The sequence below is a fragment of the Sturnus vulgaris genome, chromosome 14 (genome assembly GCF_052056855.1).
Source record: "Sturnus vulgaris isolate bStuVul1 chromosome 14, bStuVul1.hap1, whole genome shotgun sequence".
In the NCBI taxonomy this organism is placed as follows: Eukaryota; Metazoa; Chordata; class Aves; order Passeriformes; family Sturnidae; genus Sturnus; species Sturnus vulgaris.
Genome location: NC_142256.1, coordinates 10,293,616 through 10,317,155, shown reverse-complemented (window position 1 = coordinate 10,317,155; position 23,540 = coordinate 10,293,616). Strand labels below are relative to the sequence as shown.

General features: G+C 44.6%; 1 protein-coding gene across 1 annotated transcript in view; it reads right to left on the bottom strand.

The window, feature by feature from the left end:
- Positions 1 to 3,589: 3,589 nt before the first annotated feature.
- Positions 3,590 to 23,540, bottom strand: part of LOC106860249 (fibronectin type-III domain-containing protein 3a-like) — a 39,928-nt gene continuing 19,977 nt past the window's right edge. Inside the window, exons 6-27 of the mRNA XM_014888015.2 lie at positions 21,926 to 22,166; positions 20,233 to 20,505; positions 19,321 to 19,376; positions 18,070 to 18,224; positions 17,750 to 17,809; positions 16,562 to 16,700; positions 15,679 to 15,732; positions 14,919 to 15,040; positions 14,651 to 14,825; positions 14,175 to 14,261; positions 13,712 to 13,850; positions 13,142 to 13,210; positions 12,731 to 12,849; positions 12,523 to 12,628; positions 11,792 to 11,967; positions 11,209 to 11,322; positions 10,549 to 10,698; positions 9,942 to 10,222; positions 9,263 to 9,475; positions 8,573 to 8,739; positions 7,252 to 7,373; positions 3,590 to 6,063 (exon numbers count right to left, since the gene is read on the bottom strand). Of these exons, the coding sequence (XP_014743501.2) occupies positions 5,746 to 6,063; positions 7,252 to 7,373; positions 8,573 to 8,739; positions 9,263 to 9,475; positions 9,942 to 10,222; positions 10,549 to 10,698; positions 11,209 to 11,322; positions 11,792 to 11,967; positions 12,523 to 12,628; positions 12,731 to 12,849; positions 13,142 to 13,210; positions 13,712 to 13,850; positions 14,175 to 14,261; positions 14,651 to 14,825; positions 14,919 to 15,040; positions 15,679 to 15,732; positions 16,562 to 16,700; positions 17,750 to 17,809; positions 18,070 to 18,224; positions 19,321 to 19,376; positions 20,233 to 20,505; positions 21,926 to 22,166 (3,336 nt within the window). The 3' untranslated portion in view covers positions 3,590 to 5,745. The remainder of the gene's footprint in view (positions 6,064 to 7,251; positions 7,374 to 8,572; positions 8,740 to 9,262; positions 9,476 to 9,941; positions 10,223 to 10,548; positions 10,699 to 11,208; positions 11,323 to 11,791; positions 11,968 to 12,522; positions 12,629 to 12,730; positions 12,850 to 13,141; positions 13,211 to 13,711; positions 13,851 to 14,174; positions 14,262 to 14,650; positions 14,826 to 14,918; positions 15,041 to 15,678; positions 15,733 to 16,561; positions 16,701 to 17,749; positions 17,810 to 18,069; positions 18,225 to 19,320; positions 19,377 to 20,232; positions 20,506 to 21,925; positions 22,167 to 23,540) is intronic.

The window sequence follows — 23,540 nt, the reverse complement described above, 5'->3', positions numbered from 1 at the left end:
GCCGGGAGGGCTCGTTACTATGGAGACGCGGCCTAGAGGGGTTGCCATAGAGACGCGGCCTAGCAAAGCAATAATTGAGTCTACTATAACTATTCATGTAGGCCAACTGATGCACAGACCCAATCTGCTGGATTCAAGTGATTGTCTTCCCGCTCCCCCTGCCGCAGACAGCCCAGTGCCCCCATCTGGCCTGTGGTGATGCAGGAGGGGATGTTTTGTTATGTCATGAACAGCTCTGAAGCCACTTTTAAAATTGCTAGCATTCCTGGGATTAACTAAAAATAACAGTGTTCTGAAAATAACAGGTTCCACTCAGGAAGCAAATTTAAAAGCTTTTTACAGCTGGTTTTCATGGCAGCTGACTGGATTTGGAAGCCATTTAGAGCACATTCCATGTGAATTTTGTCAGAAGTTTCTCTTGCAAAACAGAACCAAAAATAAAGTTTTGTTGTGATTTTGTTAGGCAGACCAGCAGCAATGTTCCAGGAGCAGTTGCAATGTGCTGTTATAATCCAGGATGGTCCCACTGCAGCCAGGTCTGGAGGAAGAGGATCCCAGCTCCTCAGAGATGGAGACACCAAGAGCTGCTCCCTCTTGTGAAAACGAGGTTCACTTTTCTGGTAGATTTTAAAAGGTTTAATAAAAGACAAAAAGAGACAAACAATAAAGCAAAAGGTTATAATGGCTGGGTGCTTGGCATTTAGTTAAGAGCACACCTGTTTTGGAGACACTCTTTAAATTTATCAGCTTGTTGCATATTTATAGACTTACTATAAATTTTCAAACTTTTTTACAAACTCTTCTTTATGTTCTAGGAATTGTTTTACATGGCTACTCCTCGAGTCTGCTTTTTTAGAGTATGCGTGGTTTTTAGGCTGTGGTTTTAATTTATTTTTTTTATCAGTCTTAATTTGGGTTGTGGTTTTTAATTTTTATAGATGTTAAATGGTATATCAGTAGCAGGTGTTTTCACTGGGTGTTATTCAACTAAGTAGGAAGTTCACTTACTATAAAGACACTTTATCAGCTTATGTTACTCTTAAAGAAAATTATATCTTAAAAACTATTTTAACACTACACATATAGTATTCACTTTAACATTTGCAAAAAGTCAATACCATAATATTTATATCTGTAACACTCTGATCCATTCCAGCAGCAGCTCAGGTGCCCATCCCCAGCCAGGAAGGTGCCCAGAACCTGCATCAGCCAAGCTGGATGGAAACACATCCCAGCACATCCCAGCCCTGCCTTGGGTTTGGGGATACTGGGGTCAGCCTGGGGGAACAGGAACAGCCCCAAGGTTCTGGCAGAGCCTGGAGGAGCTGGAAAAGCCTGACCCAGCACAAGGGGCAGGCTCAGCATTCCCGTGCCAGAATTTGTGTGCTGAGGCAGCACTGAGGCCAAGTCATTTGACTTCCATGAGTCAGAGTGTGTTACACAAAAACATCCTGGGAGGAGGGGGGGGAGGAGGAATTCCAGACACTGACCTTAAACAACAGCAAAAAAATCCACTTTTCTTTCCCCTTGTTTTAGGAAAGAGGGGGAGAGGAGCTCTTCCACAGGCTGGGATCAGGCTGGAATTCAGCACATGGAGCTGTCACACCATTTATTCCTGAGGCAGGAAAGAAAATGATGGTTTGCACTTCGTGGGGCTTGGCATTTATCCCTAAACCCTCTGTGCCGCCCTCTGACTCTTCTGTCCCCTCTGTGCCACCTTCTCCACCTGCCCACAGGTGATTTTGCACGCTGGGAAGCACAACCAGGAGTTACTTGTAGGATTTCTGTGAGGAAAGCAGCAGAAGAGAGGGAGAGCCAGTTCCCACAGGGCAGCCACCTGCCCCCAGGGCCACAAACGCCTTCCTGGCCATGGATGCTTCTCCCCATGGACAGTCCTGTGGGGCACAGCTGTGCTGGGAGTCACAGGATCACTGAGGTTGGAAAAGCCCTCCAAAGCCAAGGAGTCCAAGCTGGATCCCCACCTTGTCCCCAGCCCAGAGCACTGAGTGCCACCTCCAGGGATGGGGGCTCCAGCACCTCCCCGGGCAATTCTGATGTTTAACAACCTTCTCCATGAAGAAACTCCCGCTGATGTCCAATCTAACCCTCCCCTGGCACAGCTTGAGGCTGTTTCCTCTCCTCCTGTTCCTGTTCCATGGAAGCAGAGCCCAATCCCCCCCAGCTGTCCCCTCCTATCAGGGAGTTGTGCAGAACCAGAAGTTCCCCCTGAGCCTTCTTTTCTCCAGGATAAATGCAGGAGGACACATTCCACGGGCACCACACGCTGGCCCAATGGAAGAGCAGCCTCCCTTCCCCTCTGCTCAGACACTGGGGTTGTTTTGAGTCTCAGAAAACAGGAAATGGGGTCATGGTGTGTCCTGGCCCGGCGCCGACTCCTCCGTCCTTCATCCCAGGCAGCTGCCGGCCAGCTGGGAATCATCTGTTGGAGAAATCAGGAGCACAGCCTGGGCACGTGGCTCTGCTCAGGGTGCAGGATTTAAATCCCATAAATCTTAAATCCCTGCAAGTGTTCAAGGCCAGGATGGATGGGGCTTGGAGCAAGCTGGGATAGGGGCAGGTGTCCCTGTCTAGCAGGGAGTGGAATAAGATGAGCTTTAAGGTCCCTCCCAACCCAACCCATTCAATGATTCTATGGAATTTCACTGGGAAGTTCTTCCCAGGCGGATTTGTTGAGGTGTGCAGGGTGCAGCCATGCAGAGCCCTGGCACAAGGACAGCTTTTCTTGCTGGGAGGTGTCCAAATCTGCAAGAACAACCCCAGCCAGAGCTTCTGCCTCTTGGAAAGGGCAGCCGGAATCTCCCTAACGTCAGAGCTGGGATTTGCTGGACAATGTAGTGCCTGTGCTCAGCTCTGACCTTTCCAGCACAAATCCCACACTATTTGGCTCCACAAAATTGACTTTTGAGCAGCCCTTGGGAGCAGAAGAGCTGCAGAGAGCTGAGCTCCAAGGAGGGGGAAGTTTGTTTTGTAGCTGATACCTCTCTCACTTCTGCTAGAGCCCCATTCCCAGGTTCTGGAGGAATTCTGAGGACTGTGGCAGGGGACATCCTGCTGCTGGGTGTGCCTGCTCCCTTCCCTGTGCTTCCAGCTTCCCAAAGCCTTCCCTTGGGATTCCCAACTCCCCAGGCCTCCTCCACCCCAGCATTTTCCAGTGCCTCATCCCTGAAGTGGAAAGTTTGTCCAGGCTGTGTCCAGCTGTCTCTTTGGGAATGATGGTCAAATAAAGCCTTGCCCATCTTACCTTCATCACATCATTAAGGCACTGTCAGGAGAAATTCCACACTCAGCAGCAAATGCTGGACAAGAGCTCAAGGGGGAAAGGCCTTAAGTCAACACAAAATGATGGAAAATTGGTCATCAGCCCCAAAGATTCAATTTCCAGTATCAAAGAACTGTTCTACCTCACCTGGGAGCTGCAGGTCCTTCCTGCAGCATGAGGAGAAATGGAAGTGATATTCCAAGGGTCCCAAGTGAATTCAGCTCTTAATGACACTGAGCATGTTCCCTTCCCTTAAATTACACTTGACACAAGTGAGAATAAATCCCACAAAACCACAGGAGCTCCGAGTCAAATTTGAATACATTTGTATTATTTATTGGCTGTATTAAATATATTATCTATTTGATAGTTACAATTTAGTAATACAATGCATGGCAGCTTTAACATACGTTTGAGATACCTCAAAAATGACAATACAAGAAAACTGAAGATACCTAAAATACATTAATGCCACGAGGGTACATCCTTCTGGAATGGACAACAGCTGATGGAAAATCCATATTGCAGTATAAATCCTGGATATTTTCTGGAAATATGAGCTTTTTGTGGCAATTACAAAAGGATTGGATTTCATTTTTTAGCAGCGGTGACTTGTTAGTACTTACTCTGCAATCCTAACTTCAGGACTATTATTGCCAAATAAACTTCTACAAGTTGGTTCTAAGGAGTTAAGAAAGAACCCTTTGGCAACAGAGATTTGCTGCAGGCAGTTTATCTGCTAAAGGGAGACTATGAGGAAAATAAAGACAGATTGTAAACTCTTCTGCAAACTAGAGACTAATATCTGTATAAAACTCTGACACTGGAGGGAGAGATTTCTATGATATAATAAATGATTAACTTAAAGTTCTGCTACAAGTAGAACAATACATTCAAACATACATTTTTTTTCTTTCCAGGACTTTTAATCAAAATAAATAGAGTACAAAAATGAAGAGTACGTTTTGAAAAGATTAATTTCAGATTGCACCATCAATCTACTGTGAAGAGGATTAAGTGATACTAGGTCATAATTTAGGTTTTCCACATCTGAAATACAACACAATGCCTCAAACTCTAACACAACGTTATTCCTCAACTGCTGTAGGAGAAAGACCCTTAAAAGTGATTAATTAATTACTGGAAACACATCGCCTGTAGCTCTGTCACATCCACCCTCCCACCCACAAGTGCATCGCTCTGATGGCTAAAGTGGAGCCACAGACTTTGCAAAATACCTTAAATCTACCATTCTGTGGCGTGTTCCAAATGCTGTTGGCAAGACCCATCCTGAAACACTGGATTTTTGTGAGTTCCAGCTTTCAAAAGCTTTGATCTAACAGAGCCTGGAGCTGCCAGGCTCCTCCTCAGGGATTCACAAGCAAATGGAACACAACAGTCAAATGTAGTGCACAGTGTCCACAAAAATATCCCCCAGCCAACCAGGACGAGTTTCAGACAAGTTCATAGCAGGCTGAACATTCCCAACAGGAAAACCATGGAATGTGAAGCTGCTACCACTGGGATAGCAAGTTTAAAACATTGTATAAACGTTATCTAAAAAGAGTTCTCTCACGTACAATTTGCTCGTTGGGGTTAAGTTAGAAGGGCACCCAAAGCAGGCTGAACTTTTTTATTTTTTAGGTTAATAATAGTACAAAAACATTTGCTCAGTTTGAGCCAAATAGTGTAACATTTATCATAAATGCACTCTTTCTCCTTAAAGACAACTCCTGTGCTGTTCTGAGCACGCTGCACAGGGAATTACTTTTCTCTCAGGCACTGAGAGTGAAATGTGGATTGGGCCAAAGCTGCTCAGGACAGCAGGAACATTCCGGGCAGAGCCTTTCCTGGGCATCCCGGCCGAGCGCCACGTCCTGCTGGCATTGGTTTGGATTAAAACCCTAAAAAACCCTGGCACCCTCTACTCCAACACTTGAAATGATTATTACTGAATCCCAAGTATTAAAATAACTGTAAAGTAGTAATATCACTAAGTCAATATTCTGCTTTCCTTCTACAGTCTAGTAAATGTGGTATGCTCTAGTAGGCTCTGCAGTTCTGCTCTAAGCTCAAGCACTCGTGCTGCTGGATTTCATGGATATCAAACTACAGCGAGACCTGACGGAACAGCCACCGCCTCCCGCTGCTCTGGTGGTGCTGGGAAAGGACCGTTCTAGCAATGCCTTCCCTCTCCAACTGGCTGGGATGGGGAGAGAGGAGGAGCGTGCACACCCCCCCCAGTGTGCACCGTAAGGCAGCTCACCCTGATTGCAGAGACCCCAGGATCACCCTTTCTACAGGAAATCTGTGTCCAGCATTTGGAAAGGATCTGCCGAGCCAGCCTCGCCAGCAGCAGGAGCGGGAACGCACGGAGCGAGGGGTTCCCAGCTAGGATTTCATTGAACTACCCATAAATACCCCAGAGAGCTCTGTACAGACAGCTGAGCAGGGCCAGCTCTGCCTTACTTGATGACAAAGTACTGAATGACCACGGCGAAGAGGATGGCGACCACGGCGAAGCCGCAGAGCAGCGCGATGGCGATGGCGCGCTCCTCGCGCAGCCGCTTCCCGCTCTGAGCCAGCTCGGTGCCGCCCGCGGCTGCGGCCGGGCCCGGCTCCCGGCGCTGGCAGCAGAACACGGTGCTGGGGCTGTAGGGGCCGTAGAGCTCCGGGCAGCCCGGCAGGTCGTGGCACTGGCGGCCGGCGCAGACGCGCGCCCGGTACTCGCAGCTCACCTGCGCCGCCGGCAGCCGGAACCACGGCTCGGGGCCCTTGTACACCTGCAGGAGACAGGAGCGCCTCGTGGTAATTATGGAGGGACACAACCGGCACCCGCACCAGATTTTATTAAAAACCTTTCGTGCCTTCTTTTAATGAACTTCTCTCAGGCAACTCTGACTCCTTTCCTCACAGGCAGCGCCACACAGCACTGACTCCTTCTCTCCTCTCTGCAAGTTTCCTAAGCCAAAGCTGTCCCTTACCCAGCCACCTAACCCTGACAAAACACACAGCATCTTCTTACCTTATCTGTCCCTTGCACGACCGCATGTCCCTTCCTCCTCACAGCACAACCTGCACACTCTATCCCAAACTGCAGCAAGACTCCATCCCAAACTGCAGCAGGCTCCAGCCCAAACTGCAGCAAGACTCCATCCCAAACTGCAGCAGAATTCCATCCCAAACTGCAGCAAGGCTCCATCCCAAACTGCAGCAGGCTCCATCCCAAACTGCAGCAGAGTGTCCAGCTCCAACTGCATTTTACTCTGGACTAGCTGACCCACTCTTTTATAACCCCCGTCCTCATTGGGCAGGCAAGGCTGTCTCCATTTCTCAGTAATCAGTACATTTGTAATTCACTGGGAAACACTCCCTTCTGCACTATCCTTACAAACTATTCTCCTACAGCACCTCACTCACTACCAGCACCTGGAACTGCCTGTCCTGCTCCAGGGGTGTGGGTGGTGCTGGGCACAGCCTGGAGTGGCTCTCCTCTCCCCAGCTTCATAAAATTGCAGCTTTAGTCTCTGGATAATTCATGATTCACTTAAGTTTCCTGCCACACCCCACAGTGAGGGTTCACCTGAGCTGGGAGGCTCAGAAAGGAGAAAAAAATCATCCTGTATTTTCTTCCTTAAAGCTCCTCCACCAAAGTGGATTAACAGAGGCAGTGGTAGCACAGACCATCAGGTTTAAGAATCAAGAGCCAAAGGAATTGTTGGGAGAACAGGATAAACCAGTGCTCACCCACTTCACGTTTTCTGAAATCTTGTCACCTCTCCCAACAGAATTTTAACCTTCAAATCATGGAATCTCAGCATGGTGTGGGTCAGAAGGGACCTTAGAGCCCATCTCATTCCACCCTCTGTCATGGGCAGGGACACCTTCCACAAGAAACATGCACATCTTTTTCTTGTAATAATTTTTCCCAGTCAAAACCCCTCAAGTTCCTGATGCTGCATAAAAGGTACCTGATCAAACTCTCTGCCAGCAGCAAGCTGAAGGATGTAAACAATGGAATCTCCTTTCATCGGCTGTAGAGGCTCCCATGTGATTTCAAAGGCGTTTTCTTCCAGCTGAATTGCTTTGGGTGCTGGAAAATAAAGTGATTTGTTGGTATTTTAGAAAAAGAACAATGGTCTTTACAAATGTACAGCTGTCATGCTTAGACATTCAACTCATTCCAATAACTTAAAGCAATTAAGATTTGTTTGTTTCTTTATTCTATTTGATGACACGAGCTTAAAAATTATCACTGTTATGTGTAGGTTACACTTGGTCTTTTAGAGCTGCCAGGGTGAGCCCATGGTGTTTGTAGAGAGAAGCAGCATTTCTGTCCACGTGCAGAGCTGAAATGATGTTCTAACCATGGTTCAATGAATTTTGCTGCAGGCACTGAGCTCTCTGACCTTCACAGTGACTTTAATAATGACCTTTAATGTCCATGTCAAAAAGTGAAGATCAGAGGAATTAACTGTGCCCTCATTTGCCTGCACACTGCTGTAACTTTGATGGATAACCCTAAAAACGCCTTTCCAGCTGAGCAAAGGTGGGAATGCTCAGTTCAGGGGTGGAAAAGCTGACAACAAAAGAGCTCTTTTCACACCCAGACAAAGCCCCTCAGAGCAAGTCTCTGTTCCTGTAAAGCCTGGCTGAGGGTCAGGTTGTAGGATCCAGTCCTGCCCACCAGTGGCTTGCAGCAGTTGCCAGGGTATCAGGTTTTATCTTCTTTTTCTCTCTGCCAGAGTCAAGATTAAAAGCTCGAGAGATGATATTTTGTGTTCAGACTCAGATGTTTATTAATTTTTATCTATATTACAGTGGGCTCTACAGCACTTCTAGCTAACAAAATAAAAATGGTGATATATCTCACTCTCTACGAGGCCTTTTAAGGACCAATTGTCCAATTAAGAATAGACACCTAAATTATTTTTATTTTTAACCCAATAACCAATCATCCATGACCTGCAATGCAGAATTTTCTATCCAATTACAAAAGTACCACCTGGACCCATGAAGGAGAAGGTGAAGAAGAAAGAAACCTCAGCCCTAAAACCTCCATCTTGCTTTCTATATATTATTATATTCTAAAATCATAAATTTAAGTTTTCCACCACGTGATATTACACACTTCTATTCAAACTACACACCAGTGATCCCAGTTCTATCACTCAGTTTTGGAAGCCTTCTCCACAGCCTCAGGCCAAAAGCAATATTTTCCTGCCTGTCAGCACAGAAAGCCCAAAACTCTCAAGTTCCCAGGGTTCCAACAGCAGGGCAGTGCCAGCTCACCTTTGAGAGGTGCAGGTGGAGATTTGGTGGTGGTGAAAGCACAGACCTCTGAGAAGGCTCCTTCCCCAGCGTCGTTGTACGCCTGGATGCGGAAATGGTACGTGGTGGATTCACTGAGCCTCTGCACCTTGTAGGTGTGACAGGGACCATTATAGACTGTCACAAACCTGGGGGACACAGAGCACACACACAGTTAGCCAGAAATCACCAATGTGTAGGGCAGTGTCAGACCTGAAACGCTCGGATTTGAGTTAAGGACAAAGCACTGATGCTGCAGTCTGAGTGTTCCAAGGTTTTTTCCCACTGAGGCTGCAGAGCCCAACTCCTCTGAATCAAGAGAACAACCCCTGAATATCCAAAGCAAATTGAAATTTTCAGTTAAAGGACAGCTGGCCAACCCCTATTTCTTACATGCAGGCCTGACTTTGTTTTAGAATGTCCAAAAATTACACTGCCAGCACAGGATGGCGGCAAGGTATTTTTTCTTTAAATAGTATTTACTGCTCACAAGCAGCAGAAATGCAACTTGTTGACAGCATTTATTGTTGAAAGATGGGATGCAAAATTGCAAGAGGGCAAACTCTGGGATGCCCAAATGACTCAGTGGTGCAAACAGAAGGAAGAATAACATAAAACCCTTTAAAAACTTGACATGAAGTAGTAAAACCACAAAATCCTTAATGGTCTCACCTGCCAAACCTGTCCTCCATCTGCAGGTTGAACTGAGTAGGGTTGGGAATTAAAGCTCTGCTGGGCCCTTCTCCCCATTTCAGTTTAAGGCTCTGGTAGCTGAAGACCACACATTCCAGGTGGGGAGGGTCAGGAGGTAGTGGTTTGGTTTTGGCTTTCATGGAATGACTGAAAGGACCAACTCCAAAGCTGTTGATGGCCTGTACCCTGATCCTGGGAATGGGAGAGAGCAGCCACATGATCAGGAAAAATAACAAAGCAAGACTTAAAAGGTGTACAGAGTGTAATTCCAAACAGTAAAGCAATTAAGATGCAGTTAGAAATGAAATCTGAACTCAGCTTTAACCAAGGCTGAGGTCACAGAACCCCTGCTCTGCTCTTACCTGTCCATCCATCTTCTTGTGGCCACAAGCCTGAGCATCCCAGTGAAAAATTCTAAACCCAGAAACCTTAAAGTCTTGGCTTTGAGACAGAATGTGAACCTTAACACCAACCACAATCTCACTCCTGCCAATGTCATGGTTGAAGTCTGCATATGAAAATTTAAGGAGCTTTTGGAGTTGCAGGGTGAATTAAGCAAATAGTCTGTAAGCTGCATGAAAAATTGCTCTATAAATTTAAAGCACTACCCTCAAAGGACTTTGAAATCCTATGAATGTGATTTCAGAGTAATTCTTACCTGTACAGGGTGTCAGGCAGCAGATTCTCAAGGACATGGGTTGTGTTTCTCCCCACAGTGACCAGCTGCTTCTCCCCATACTCGATGTTGTACCCTGTGATCTCTGCCCCGTGGCAGCAGGGCTCTTCCCACTGGATTGCAAGGCACGTGGAGAAAGGAGGGGGAATCTCCATCTGATCCTCTTCAAGTAAGTGCAGCACGGCCACGGCTGCGGGCACTGATGGGGGCGTGGTCACCACTCCCGTGTCCCCAAACAGCCCCACCCCAGCCACGTTCACAGCCTGAAAGACACCACACAGGAGTTACCAGATCCCTGCTTTCCAACCTGGCTCTCACAGCTCTCACAGCCTTCCAAAGCAACACGGAAGAGAGTGGGAAATCTCCTGAATAATTTGTCAACAGGGCAAAGCAGCTGGTATTTCATAGCACACTGGATCTAAACTCTTCCAGGTTAGGGAATGAGGAGGGACTGGGGGACAAGGGAAGTGTTTTTCCCAATTACCTTCTCTATTTCATGAGCAGGTGACAGCACATGACTTTACTCCTCTCTAGCTGGGGTTTGTCCCCAAACTGCAAGTGCCCAGTGGCACCAAAAGGCTTTTCCTACCTGGACTCTGCAGTAATAGGTGGTTGCAGGTGTGAGCCCCTTGACCTCATAGCTCAGGCAGGGGCCAGTGTAGATGATGTGCATGGACCCCTCCACCTGGCCCCAGTCCAGCCTGTACTCGGTGATTTCTGCTCCATTGCACGCCGGGCTCTGTGGGGTGAGGGAGAAATTCTGCTCAGCTCTTGGCACTTACACACCCCCAGCACCCAGGGGGGAGCTCTGTTACACTGAGACACTGGGTGAGAGTCACAGAAAAGGCTGGAAAACACCTCCAAAATAATCAAATCAAACCTTTCACTGGGGCTGAAACCTTAGGTCTGTTCCACGGGATTTGAAGTTAAAAGGTGACACGTGGCCACCACCAGAATTCACACCAGAATTTTGACTGACCCACAATCTCTTACCACTTAAAAGAATTATTTCATTATATATTAATTACTACACCATGAGGATTAAATGCCACACAATTTGTCAGTTAGGACTGCAATTAATAACTCCCAAAGTTTACAAAGCCAACACAGACATCCATGAAGAAATTGGCTTAAAATATTCCACCTCTACACACAATATTTCTCTCATTTCTGTGTATCAGGAATATGTCACTACAATTCTAAAAGCCAAACACTAATTTGGGTGCTACTGGAAGCCATCAACACCTACCTCCCACGAAACCACAGCACAAGTTGCACTTTTGCAGGTTATCAGGGGTTTGCAGCACTGCTCAGGGGGTCCTGGAGCAGTGCAAAACTCTGCCTTCTCAGAGTGGGGGCCAAACTGCAGGAAAACAACACTGCATGAACACAGCAACAGCACCAGGGCAAGAACTGATGTGCAAGTGAAGCAAACAAACTATTTTTAACTTGACAAGGAAGTAAACAGCAGAGTTCAGGGCTCAGTTTCAGATTCCTTGCAGGTATTTGAAGCTGGCCCTGTTCCCACAGGATATCTGAGCTCCTCCCACTGCCAGGGTTTTGTAACTCATCCCTCCCACAGCTGGGGACTGCTTTACAAAGACTTTTATGCCACCAGCGTTTATCCCACACTTCTCCCAGCCTGGCATGGCTGGCACAAACCCCTCCCACACAAAGCTGCTCCCACACCTGCAGAGACTGAGCCGGGTAAACTCAACACTTCCAAAGGCACAAACATGAAGAGGTTCACACAGCACAGGCTACAAACCCCCCTCAGCACCATCCCTGGTGTCCCTTGTGTGGGAGCAGTGAGATGTGAGTGCAGTGCTCACCCCCACTTTGTTCCCTGCCCGCAGCCAGAAGCTGTAGGTCCTCCCTGGGAGCAGATTGGTCACTCCAAACTCAGCTGCTGGGCCCTGATAAAGCACCCTGTGCTCGTCCTGCTCTGAGCTGGCCATCTCCAGGACATACTCTGTGATCTCAGAGCCTCCATCCACAGCTGGGGGGCCTGGCAAACAAAAAACAGATTGGATTTTCCTATTAATTTCTAAATTCCCTAAGTTAGGGCATGCTCTTGTCATGTATCTAAGCTGAAATATTTAATGAAGCTTGCTTTCCACCCCCAGGTACTGATAATTAGTTTAAGATTGCCTTCATCTGGGTTTTTTTATGTATTTTCCCTGCTTTCTTCACAAAAGAGTGTATCTCCATTAATTTTTGCTTATCTCCTTTACTGAGATAACAGCAAGAAAACAGGAGTTGATTTTTAAATTGCTAAGCACGTGTCAGTCATGGGCAGACAGAAAGCTTTCTCACTGGAAAATATTAATGTCTGCTTAAGTCTCATTGTTACCACCCTACCAGAGGTGGACAGAAGCTTTGGTCTTCTTAAAAAGAATCCCACAAAACAAAACAAAAATCCCATCCCAAGCCCAAAAGCCCCAAGGCCATGGACACCATCTCTAGATTTTTTTTTTTCTTTTTTTCCCATGGAGAGTTCTATAGATTTTTTACTAGGATGACTGAAATCAGAGCAGTGTTTTACTCCAATTCTGGTGCTTACCCCATTGCAAAGTGATTTCCTTGGGCTTGGCTTTGCCCACCAGGGCTGGGGCAGGACAGGGCCCAGGGGGAACAGCTGCTGTCGTGACAGTCGTGACATCAGAGGCCTGCCAGGGACACGGGTCATTGCAGAGCACAGACATAAAGCATTTGGCTACAACATGAATAGAAATGGTTTCCAGAAGCACCTTTCCCCTCCTGCTGCTCACCTGGCTGTCCCCACCTTGACTGGCACAGGACACCCGGAGTCTGTAGGAGGTGCCAGGTCTGAGGTGGTCACACACGTGTTCCCGCTGGGCTCCGCTGTAAATGGGCTCCCACCTCCCTCCTGGGGGAAGGAAAAACACTTTACCCTTTCCAACCTTTCTAAAATCCCACCTGAAAACTCTCTCACACAATTATTAAGCCAGAGAATCAATTTGAAATGATTAATTGTACAGAGAACGTGTACAACACAACACACGTGTGAAATCAGAAGTGACTGCTGGAGTAAAGCATCATTTAATTGGAAAACATTTCCAAAATTCAAGTCTAAACCACGTCCCACATCTAAATGTGAATTAAATATCTCCAGGGATGGAGACTGAGTAGTGTATTAGTACCCAAAGGTGATTCCTTACCAGCTGAAGCCTCAGAGATTTCCAAAAAGTATTTAGAAATGTCTGATCCTCCATTATCCTTGGGGGGTTCTGAAAGAAATCAACATCTTCAGTTACAGAAGATTTCATGTCAAGGCATTATTTTGTTATCAGCTTTTCCACTGAGCATATTAATATTCATTCAAACAGAAAAGTCAACCAGCAAGAGAAACCAGTGTACTTAATTAATCACAATACATTTTTCAGAGCAATTTTCCTCCTATTATTAATCATGATTATGCCAGGAAGAGTAACTGGGAAAACACTCCCAATTTCAGGTATCAGCTCTTATTTTTTAAGTCAACATAAGAATTATTTGAACACCACAGTAAATCCAGAGGGTATTATCACAGCAGTCACTGCTTCTCAAAAAATGAATGAGCAATACCACTGTGGTACCACAGCCTCAAAATTATCCATTTTTGGGTAAGGTTGAGTATTTCTCCTGCAGTAACAACACCTGCAGATAAATAATCAGCCTGAGTTCTCTTCATTTAATCAGAGAGAGGCTCTCCACACCCCAGCAGCACTGGAACACCCCAAGGCACCTACCCCAGGTGACTCTCACACTGTGGGGATGGATCTTGCCCTTTACAATGGGTTTGCTGGGAGCTCCAGGTCTGTCAGGTTTGGTGCTGTGTTCCACCACCTCACTGGGGCTGCTTTTTCCTTCACTGTTGTAGGCAAAGAGCTGTTGGAGGAGGGAAGAGAATAGAGAATAAATGGTTTATGTAAAGACAGTAAGAGATGTTGATAAGAAATGAGGATAAACATGCTGATGATTAAAAAAAATCTATTAAAAACCCAGTCAAAATAAAGACAACCATTTATACCAAAATTAGCTGGTACAAAAAATCTGGTTTGTATTATTCCTTCACCAAACCTCCTCTAACAATAGATAATTGTTGGGACAACAGCTGAATTCCTGCTGTCTCCATGCAAAGTTGAAAAATTTGCTGGAAAATGCCAAAGCCCAGGAAAGCACATGAAATTAGGAACAAACTATGGTACAAACCCTGAACTTATAGGATGTACTCCTCCTCAGGTTTCTTAAAGTGCATGAGAGCTCATCTCCATTGTACTGGGGCTGGAATCCATAGCCCTGGAGGGAAATCAAGATGAACAGTCACTGGTTTTTAAGGTAAAACAAAACCCAGAGCAGGTAAATCACATCTTTTAAATCTTAAACTTCACTTCTGTGCCATGAATTGCACACAATACTTTATCTCTGCCATGAATGCCACAGAATATTTTATCTCTACCATGAATTCCATGCAGTAGTTTATCTCTGTGCCATGAATTCCATGCAATGCTTTGTGGCATGAACTCCATGCAATTCTTTCTCCCTCTGCCATGAACTCCATGCAATTCTTTCCCCCTCTGCCATGAACTCCATGCAATACTTGCAGACCATTTATCGCAAGGTAAAAAAAAAGTTCATTTTTATTTCAGCACTATGAAGGAATTTTGCACACAAAGCCCAGCACTTACAGAACCTTCTTCCTCCATGTCCAGGCTGTAGGTGAGGGAGTCATCCAAGGCCCCTCCTGCAGGAGGGCTCCATCCCAGGGCCATCCAGGTCACTCCTGCTTCCAGCAGCGTGGGCGGTGCCGGGGCGGGTGGCACCACCCCGGCCGTGCCGAACGTCACCGTCTCACTGAACCCACTGGGGAGGAGATTTTCAACAAAGGTGAGCAGCAGCTGATGGATTCCAGGGGGAAATAAATCCATCATTTGGTATCCCTGGGCTCCTGGTTACCTCATTCCAATGTCGTTTTTAGCAGCCAGTCTCAGGGAGTATCTTGTGGAAGGAGTGAGTCTGGTGAGCTTGTACTGCTTCAGGTGCCCGTAGTAACATTCCTTGAAGGGACCATTCTTCCCCTGGAAAACAGGGAGAGCCAGAGTCACTCTCTGATCCCTGCCAAGGTCACCCTCCTCACTCCACATCTTCCTAAATCTCACAATCTCAGACTGGTTTGGGTTGGGAGAGACCTTAAAGCTCATCTCGTTACATGGGCTGGGACGCTTTCCATGAGAAATGTCATTTCACTCATTTAACAGTAATTAAAAAACAAATTACTGAGCCTCAACGATGCAAAATTTAATATATCATGGTCATCCTGAGCAGATAATAAACCACATTAGGACTGAGATAACTGATTACTTTTGGTACTGTGGATTTGACAAAATGGTGATAAACCACTGAGCTGAAAACAAAACACATCCTGGAAGTTTTTTATCCCTTTGCATTCCATGTCAGCAAGGTGCTCAAGAGCTGAGTGACACAACCCAAAGATGCCAAATGCTCATGCATATCAAGAGAGCACAGGAATTATTGATGCTCTGGATGGCAAATGAGGCAGTTTTACACTGCCCTCTCCCACTGATCATTTGTCCCTTCAAAATTGTCAGGACAGTTGCACTAAAATAGCTGCTGTACCTAAGCAAAGGGTATTTTTAAGTGTAATTGCTCTACAGATGTCATTATGATTTTTTTTTTGTACTAGAAAAGTTCTTACCTCATCCCATTCTAAAAGAAAATTAGTTATTTTGGAACCATTGTCATTTGAGGACTGAAAATAAAGAAACAATGAAAAAATGAGTTAAAATCAAGTGGTTGTAAAAGCGTTTTATAAATATTTTTACACATTGAATATTATAAACTCCCACTGCTGTGCTACTTCTTTTAGTTCTGATATTTAGAATATGAATTTATAAATGGTTTTATTTTATAAATGAATCAAATTATATTCTTAGAGCTCTTTTCCTTGTGCCTTGCACTGTGTGCTCACTACCTGCCTGTACAATCCAAGGGGTCACACAAAGCAACATCTAACACATGAAATGGGGACTTCTTCATTTTCTAAGCACAGATTGTACAAATAATTTCACTAAAGTCATTTCTAGGTGGAACCATTTTTCAAAGTGGTCATAAGAAAAACATCAAAAACCAAGCAAACACAGCTACCAAAAGGCTTCACAAATAGTGGTTATATACAAAAGTCAGATTAAAAATGAGAATCTATAAAATCATCTAAAGAAATTTAGTCTGAAAGGGTGAGAATAACTAAAAGAACATTAAGCCATATCTATTTATCATCCAGGACCTCAAGCAAAGACATAAATAAACAAATAAAAATCAATTTCTTTCCTCTCTGCCAGTTCAAAAGAGAAGAGCTCTGCTATCAACTCTGTCACACTAAAGCTGCAGGCAAGAAACTCAGCAAACATTGAAAAAAAGAGTGAAGAAATCATTATTTCGTTATCAATCTTCACTGAGCAACTTAAAAGGCAACACCTACAGCACAAACTGAATTCTTGACCAAGCTAATTAAAAGAACTACACAGGAATCCAGCAGAGTGCTCTGCTCCCCTTCACTCAGCCCCAGCTTTGGCTCTTACCTTCCACTGCAAGCTCAGGCTATTTTTGGTTCTGTTAATCAGTTTTGGGGCAGCTGGACAGTCTGGCTCACAGCTCTCTGTAGTGAAGCTCACCAGTTCTGAAATGGTTTCTTTGATGGAACTGCTGGTTGCTGAAACTCTAAACAAAGGGTAATTAATGATGTGGTTGTTGCACTGGAAATTCAATGGCAGCTTCAGGGATTTAATCCCAAGCAGTGGCTGCAGGGTGGGGGTCACAAAGGTTCACCTGCTGACCCCAAACCCCCACCTCTCACACTTCATTTACTCTGCCATTACTCTCTGTCACAGTGGAGATATTCTAGTGCTGAAATACCTGTGGGATAGGGGATGAAATCTATGGCAGGTGCTCCCAAATGGTTACAGGATACCTGATTGGAAATGAGCCTTTTGCTAAAAACACCTTAAAATAGAGCCAACACTTGTGCAGGAGTATGGGCACTAAAGAGGCTAAATCATAAAATCCCAATTTTCACAAGAATTGTTTCATGCTTTCAGCAGTCCTGCCTCTTTCTGTGGAAAACACAACCCACTGTGAAGGTGGAGCTGTGCCCAGCACTTCCCACACTCTGAACTCTTCCACAGCTTCAGAGCAGGAATTTGCCCCAAGGATCTGCTCCATGCCCCAGCACTGAGTGTGGCTCTTCCCAATATTCCCCTGGTTTGTCTCACCAGCTGCTCTCTCCCTGGCCAGCCCAACCCCTCCAGTCAGGATCATTTACTCCTGATCATCCCATCCCACTTCCCATTCCAGCCCATTCCCACTTCCCTGCTTGCATTGCTAAAGGTCAGACAAGCATCTCTGGAAATCAAGATGACAAGGCAGACTTTCAGATCCAATTTCAAGGCTAAATTATTTCATTTACCACTGACTTCAGCCCACAACAATCTACAGAGCATTGTTCTAAAAAAATACCAGCAGAGAATAATTTAAAGTTTGTAATTGAGAAATATGAGGAGACAGAGAAGATGGTAGGGAAGAAAATGAGGTGGTATTTTAATGAAGTTAGAAGATAAATGGGAATAAATTAGATAGCAAACCCAGTGTCCACAGCATGGTGTTTTTTCAGAGTACTCTTTAACTGTTTGTATCACCCCTTTTCCATGAAGCCACAATAATCCTGGAATTCCCATATCCCCCAAAGCATTATTTCCTTCCCAGCAGCATACCTGGCATGATAATCAGTGGCTGGTCTAAGATCAGGAAGTGTAATTGTTAATTCTTCCCCACTGTGAAAAGGCAAAAACAAACAGAAAGCAGAGTTACAGCTCTTCCTTAAACCTCAGGGCTCAAAGCTCATTGAAAAGCAAAACCACGTAGTGCACATTTAAGTTTCCCACTGTCCATGTATAACTCTTTAGTGACATTACTTAAAATTTATTTCATGTGAAGTAGGAAGGTCTGCAAGTCAACAAACAGCTCCTGATAGAGAGATTGCCGATTGGTTAATGGTTTAAACATTGTGCTTAAAGGAAGAAACTAAACTTACACATAGACAGATTTAAATTTTCCATTTTTACCACTGTTGGATATTGCTACTTCAAATGTAAATGCTGCTGGACTATGACTATGGCTCTCTCCATTCTGTGAACTAACTGGGAGATTCCAGGACAGAACGGCTGATCTTGCTTGTATATCAGAAACCTATTAAAAGCATAAATAATGCAAGTAAGTTTGCTTTCTGCAAGAAAAGGTTAATTAGTCAATAACATGGCGTCGCTAATTGGCCTAGGAAGCTCCTCACTGGAGGAATTCTTTCCCTTTGGAGTGGGAATCTAGAGGCATTCTTTGGATTGCAATGATTTCCTCTTTTCATTTCTAAAGGTTTTCCCTTCCAACATCAAACCAACACCACATTGGGGCAGGAAGAGAAAATTCCTGCATCAGCTTTTCCATCACTCACTTGGAGCAAATGTTCAGCTGGGGAGTGTTGGGCAGGACCCCAGATCAGATTTAGGCACAGACATCTCATTTTCTGACAGCTCCCTCACACAATATTCAACCACTGATCCTAAGGACAGCACACTCTCTGTTTGTAAAACTCAAAATTTCTTGTCTGATTCATTTTTTGCTGTTTAATTCCCACACTCCAAATTCTCTCTGCCCAAGGCAACACAGCCCTGTGGCAGCTCTGAGTACAGATGTCAGAAGCAGCAGGGAAAAAGTACTAAAGGACCAAAAAAACCCCTCAAAAGCTGGTGCAAAGGAACACAACCCCTGTTTGCTGTGTGGATAATGCAGAGAAGAGCTCGTTAAACTAGCTCAAGATCAAACAGAGACATTTTAATTACCCTCACCAGATTCCATCCTCCTAAATAAGTCTCTAAATATTCAAATATTTGCTCCAGTTTCTCAGTATAACATCAAAAGAGGATCTATTCGTGTAAATTTTATCCTCAACACTCCTAAATCCTCTCTGCTGAGCAAAGGATGGTTCCAAGAGTGGACAAACTTCCAAGAGTTAAGCAGGCCCCTGGTTTGCAAGGTAAAGCCCTCACATACACTGGAAAACTGCAACAGTGGAATATTCTGGGATTACAGGCTGGCAAACTGAGAAATAGTGAATTTCCAGCATGGTTGCCCTTTCCCAGCTATAAACTCTGCCAACTAAACTGTACTTATCTTCTCTATTAAAAATATTAAACCATTAAGAACAAAGAAAAAGGGATTGATAAAACACAAGTTATTTTATAGGAAGCACAGGCCCATAAAATAATGGGATTTTAAGGCTAATACTTACGACTGGCTTGCCAATGCTCAAGTGAATATCACATTTCCTGGATTCTGTGTCAGATTCTGCAATTTAAACACAAACCAGATTATCCCAAAGCCTGAGAGCAACCCAGGCTGTTACCAAAAGGCCACCACGAGATGGAGTTGGCCTCATTAGGACTTGAACAATGGTTCTTATTGTGCAAAGTTCATTTCCCCTGTTTGTTTTGGCTGTGTGAGGGGCAGGAACACCAACTATCCAAAACCAACAGTGGCACAAAAACCCTTTTAGTACATCCTGCACAAAGGGGATCTTTTCCTAATGGAGCAGAAATAGGTTTTCTTTGACAACACAAAAACAGTCCTCCAAAAATGAGAGGTGTTAAAAAAAATGACAATAAGATCTTATCTCTGCCTTATGTGTTTTCCTGGAATTTCTATGGCAAAACATTCCCAGTTTGGAAGAAGCCTGACACTGTCACAAAGCAAAGCAAAGACAATGACACTGCACAAGGTACTAAAAAGCTGAAATTACAACTAATTAAACAGCAGTCTCTACAACTGCTCAAATTTTCCTATTTCTTGAAGGTTGAAGTGATTCCTGGTTAACCAAAAAGTACCACAAAGTGGCACGAGAAGTTCTGGGTCACCCTCACTGGGAATATTGATCAGTCCTGGGTCAGAAATGGCAGGGAAGTAAAAAGGTTTAAGATTAAATCTTCTTGAAGACCTTATTTGATAAATATCAAATGAAAAAACTTGATATTCCAATGATTCCTAGAGAAAAAAAACCCCAAATCTAACCACAATGGATTTCAGACTTGCTCTAATCCAGAACAACCACACCAATTTATAAATTCGGCTTTTTCAGAACCTGTTTTGCAATGAATTTATAGAAAATGAGAAAATAATCGAGACTTCCCCTGTCCATGCCACCTACCTCCCATCTCTGCCTCTGGACTGCCCTTTGTTTTTCCTATCTGCTTCTGCTTTAGTGCTCCAACTGCCCCTTGCTGGCCCTTCCCATTGCCATTGGGAATTGTGGCATTGGAAGAATTAAGGACTTTATGTGGTGAGGAGGGAGGGCTGTTCAGTTTATTGTTGGTGTGACCACTGGCTTGTCTGTCCTTTAGTCTCTTCTTGAGGTGTTCCTGCATTTTGAGACTCCTCTCGTCCCTCTGGATGAAGTTTGTCCTTCCATGGGAACGAGGTTCTGCAAAGAAAGGAGAAATGATTTCATTATTCTGAATTATTCATTTGACATCTGAATCTACACTGAAAACGAGCCCCTGCAACTACTCTGTGTTTTGTCAGTCTGGAAGTGAAGGGATTTTGGAGTTTGGAATCTTTTTAAACTGAATTTTTTGGGCCTTTCTCCTGTCAGCTGCTCCAGATCTTGCCTTTCTTCCCTGCCACAGACACATTCACAAAAAATTCATCAAATTTAGGACCCAAACTGAATTTTTCCAACACAGCCTGAATGCTGTTTTACCCTAGAGTCAAAATACATAATTACCAATTTAAGCTTGAGAGACAATGAATGGTCTTACTTAGTCTAATTTCTGGTTTAAGTCTTGATTATATAAAATAAGGATTAGAGCTTGGTTTAATTCAACACAACCCCTAGTCCTTCACTGATTTATTGCTTCATTCAGTTTTTAGAGTGGGTCTGCCCTTCACCCTCCACTATGGACAATTACATTTTTTGGGTTATTTTTGTTCACTTTGCAGTCATATTTGGACTGAAAAAAAAAATACATTCATGTATCAAATTAAGTTCATTTTCAATAAACTTCACCCCAAGGCTGTGACAAAATTCAGTGGCCAGAGTTTTAGGGAAAGGAGTTTTAGGAGTCACTACTGTGGGATTTACAGCTGCAAAAGCAGGGATGCATAGAAAAAAAAACCCACCAGCATTTCTCAGGTACAAATGTGTAGAATTCCTTGAAAACCCAAGATTCAAACAAAAAATTCAGAGGATACACAACCACTGGTGAGTACCTGATCCACGGGGGGGTTTAACAGGATCCCTGGAATGCTGGAATCCTGAAGCCTGGAAGTTTGGAACTTTCTGTGCTTTCTGACAAAAGCACTGCTTTTGACTTGAGGCCTTGGAGAAGGCTTCCAAATTTGAGTGACAAAGTTAAAATCGCTGGTGTGTAGTTGAATAGAAGTGTGTAAGATCACATGGTAAAGGGTTTGAAATGTGGAGTTTTTAAAATATAAGTATAGGACAAGATATTCTTAAGTGTTGTCTCTTCCTTCTTGTTCCTTCTTCTTCATAATTTCAAGTAATAATTCTTAATTAGATAGAAAATCCCATCACAAGTATTTAGCTATTAGGTCAAAAGTATAAACAATATAGATACTTGCTTTTAATTGAATAGTTAGCCTTGTTACTAGCTAGATCCACCTCCATTTTCTCACTTTTAACTTGCTAACTAGAAATACTGAAGAACTCTCTCTGTACTATAAATAAGATTTAACAAACAACCAAGTCCAAACGTGAAAATCCATCTTTGGAGCTTTAATCTTAACTCTAAGTAAAAACAAAAGAAAACAAAAATAGCCACTAATAAAGTGGCAATGCTGACCCTGGAGGGTGTGGGACTGGGACATCCCTGGCTTCTCACCTTGCTCCTGGAACACGTGTGGTGGCGGGTGCTGGTGCATGAACTGAGGTGGGAGCTCTCCTGTGCCGGGCACCGTGGGGAACACGGGGTGGGGAGGGGGTGGGAGCAGGGCATGGGGGTGGTGCATGTAATGGGGCACGTGGGGAGGAGGAGGAGGAGGAGGAGGAGGATGCATGGAAGGATGGAATTCCCCCGAGTGGGGCACCACCACCACTCTCCGAACTCCATTTTCTTCCACCACCTGTCGAGAGAAACCAACTGTGAGTCCAGAGGAAATCCCATCAAATATTGTACATTTAACAAGGAATTCCCTTTCTCTGGGTCACACCCAGCACCTGACAGGCAGGGGTTTGCACACCAGACTGGATTCCAGTGCAAATCTGGGATAAAGCATTTGAGGCAGTCAGTCACACCAAAGTGCTGAACAATCACAGAATCCCAGGATGGTTTTGGTAGGAAAAGACCTTAAACTTCATCTCATTTCATCCTACCCCTGCCCTAACCCTAACCCTAACCCTCACCCACAGAACAGGTTGCTCCAACCCCCATCCAGCCTGTCCTGAAAACTTCCATGGATGGGAATCCACAAGCTGTTCACTGCTCAATTATTTCACTTCACTTTGGCAGAATCCAAGAGAAGCAGCCCTGGGCTCCTCCAGACACTGGGAACACAAAGTTATCACCTCATCTGACAAGAACAGCCCAGGTAACTCAAACTCTGATTTAAAGCTGCTTTCCAACTTGTCAATCCCTGTCACAACAACCAAGGGAACACAACCCAACCCTGCTGGTTTCAGGTGACAGCAAACACAACAAAGAAATGTGGTTTTCAGGCTGAGCAGCTCAGTGCTGCCAGGGCTTTGCCCACTGTTTGCACTGAGGGATCCATTTCACAGGGATCAGAAATTTCTGGGGAAATCTTTCCTCGAGGTCTGCAGAGCTGAAGAACAGCAGAAGCCCAAAATGCAGCTGAATGCAAAAAGAAACTGCCTGGAAAACCCAAGAACTCACAGTCACAGGTTCTAAACCTCCTCAGAACACTCCTGATTTTCAACATTACTACAACACGAGTTCTGTTTTCACATTTGGTTTTAATTATTTCCTTTTAGAACACATTAATTTAGAAATAAATCAAACTGGGAACTGGGAGTATCTCTGGTAACAACACCCAGGAGTGGAAAATCCATGGGAGTGGAAAAGTAAAGCTGGGAGAGCCCAGAGCCCTGCTCATTTCCCAAACACATCACTGGAATCAGTGTTTGCATCATCACCACCACACTCTGCTCCAGCAGTGCTGCTTTGCTGGAATTTCAGGAGATCAGAGCCGGTAAAGAAAGGGGCACTGAAAATTCGGATAAATTTTTATATTAAAATGGAAAACCTGCAGCCAGTTGGAACTGTTCACATGACCCAGCTTCACCCTGCCAACAGGACTGATGAAAAACAAACATGTGGATCCTGTTCATGGAGCTCAGTCAGTCAATTCAGAGCTGTCCTTGTTACTAAAAGTATCTTTAACTGCTGAGAGCAGGATTAAAAAAATCCTGGAAACCGGATCAGGCATTGCTCACTAACAGAGGGGACAGAGCCCACCATAAAGTGAAAGTTGGTAAGT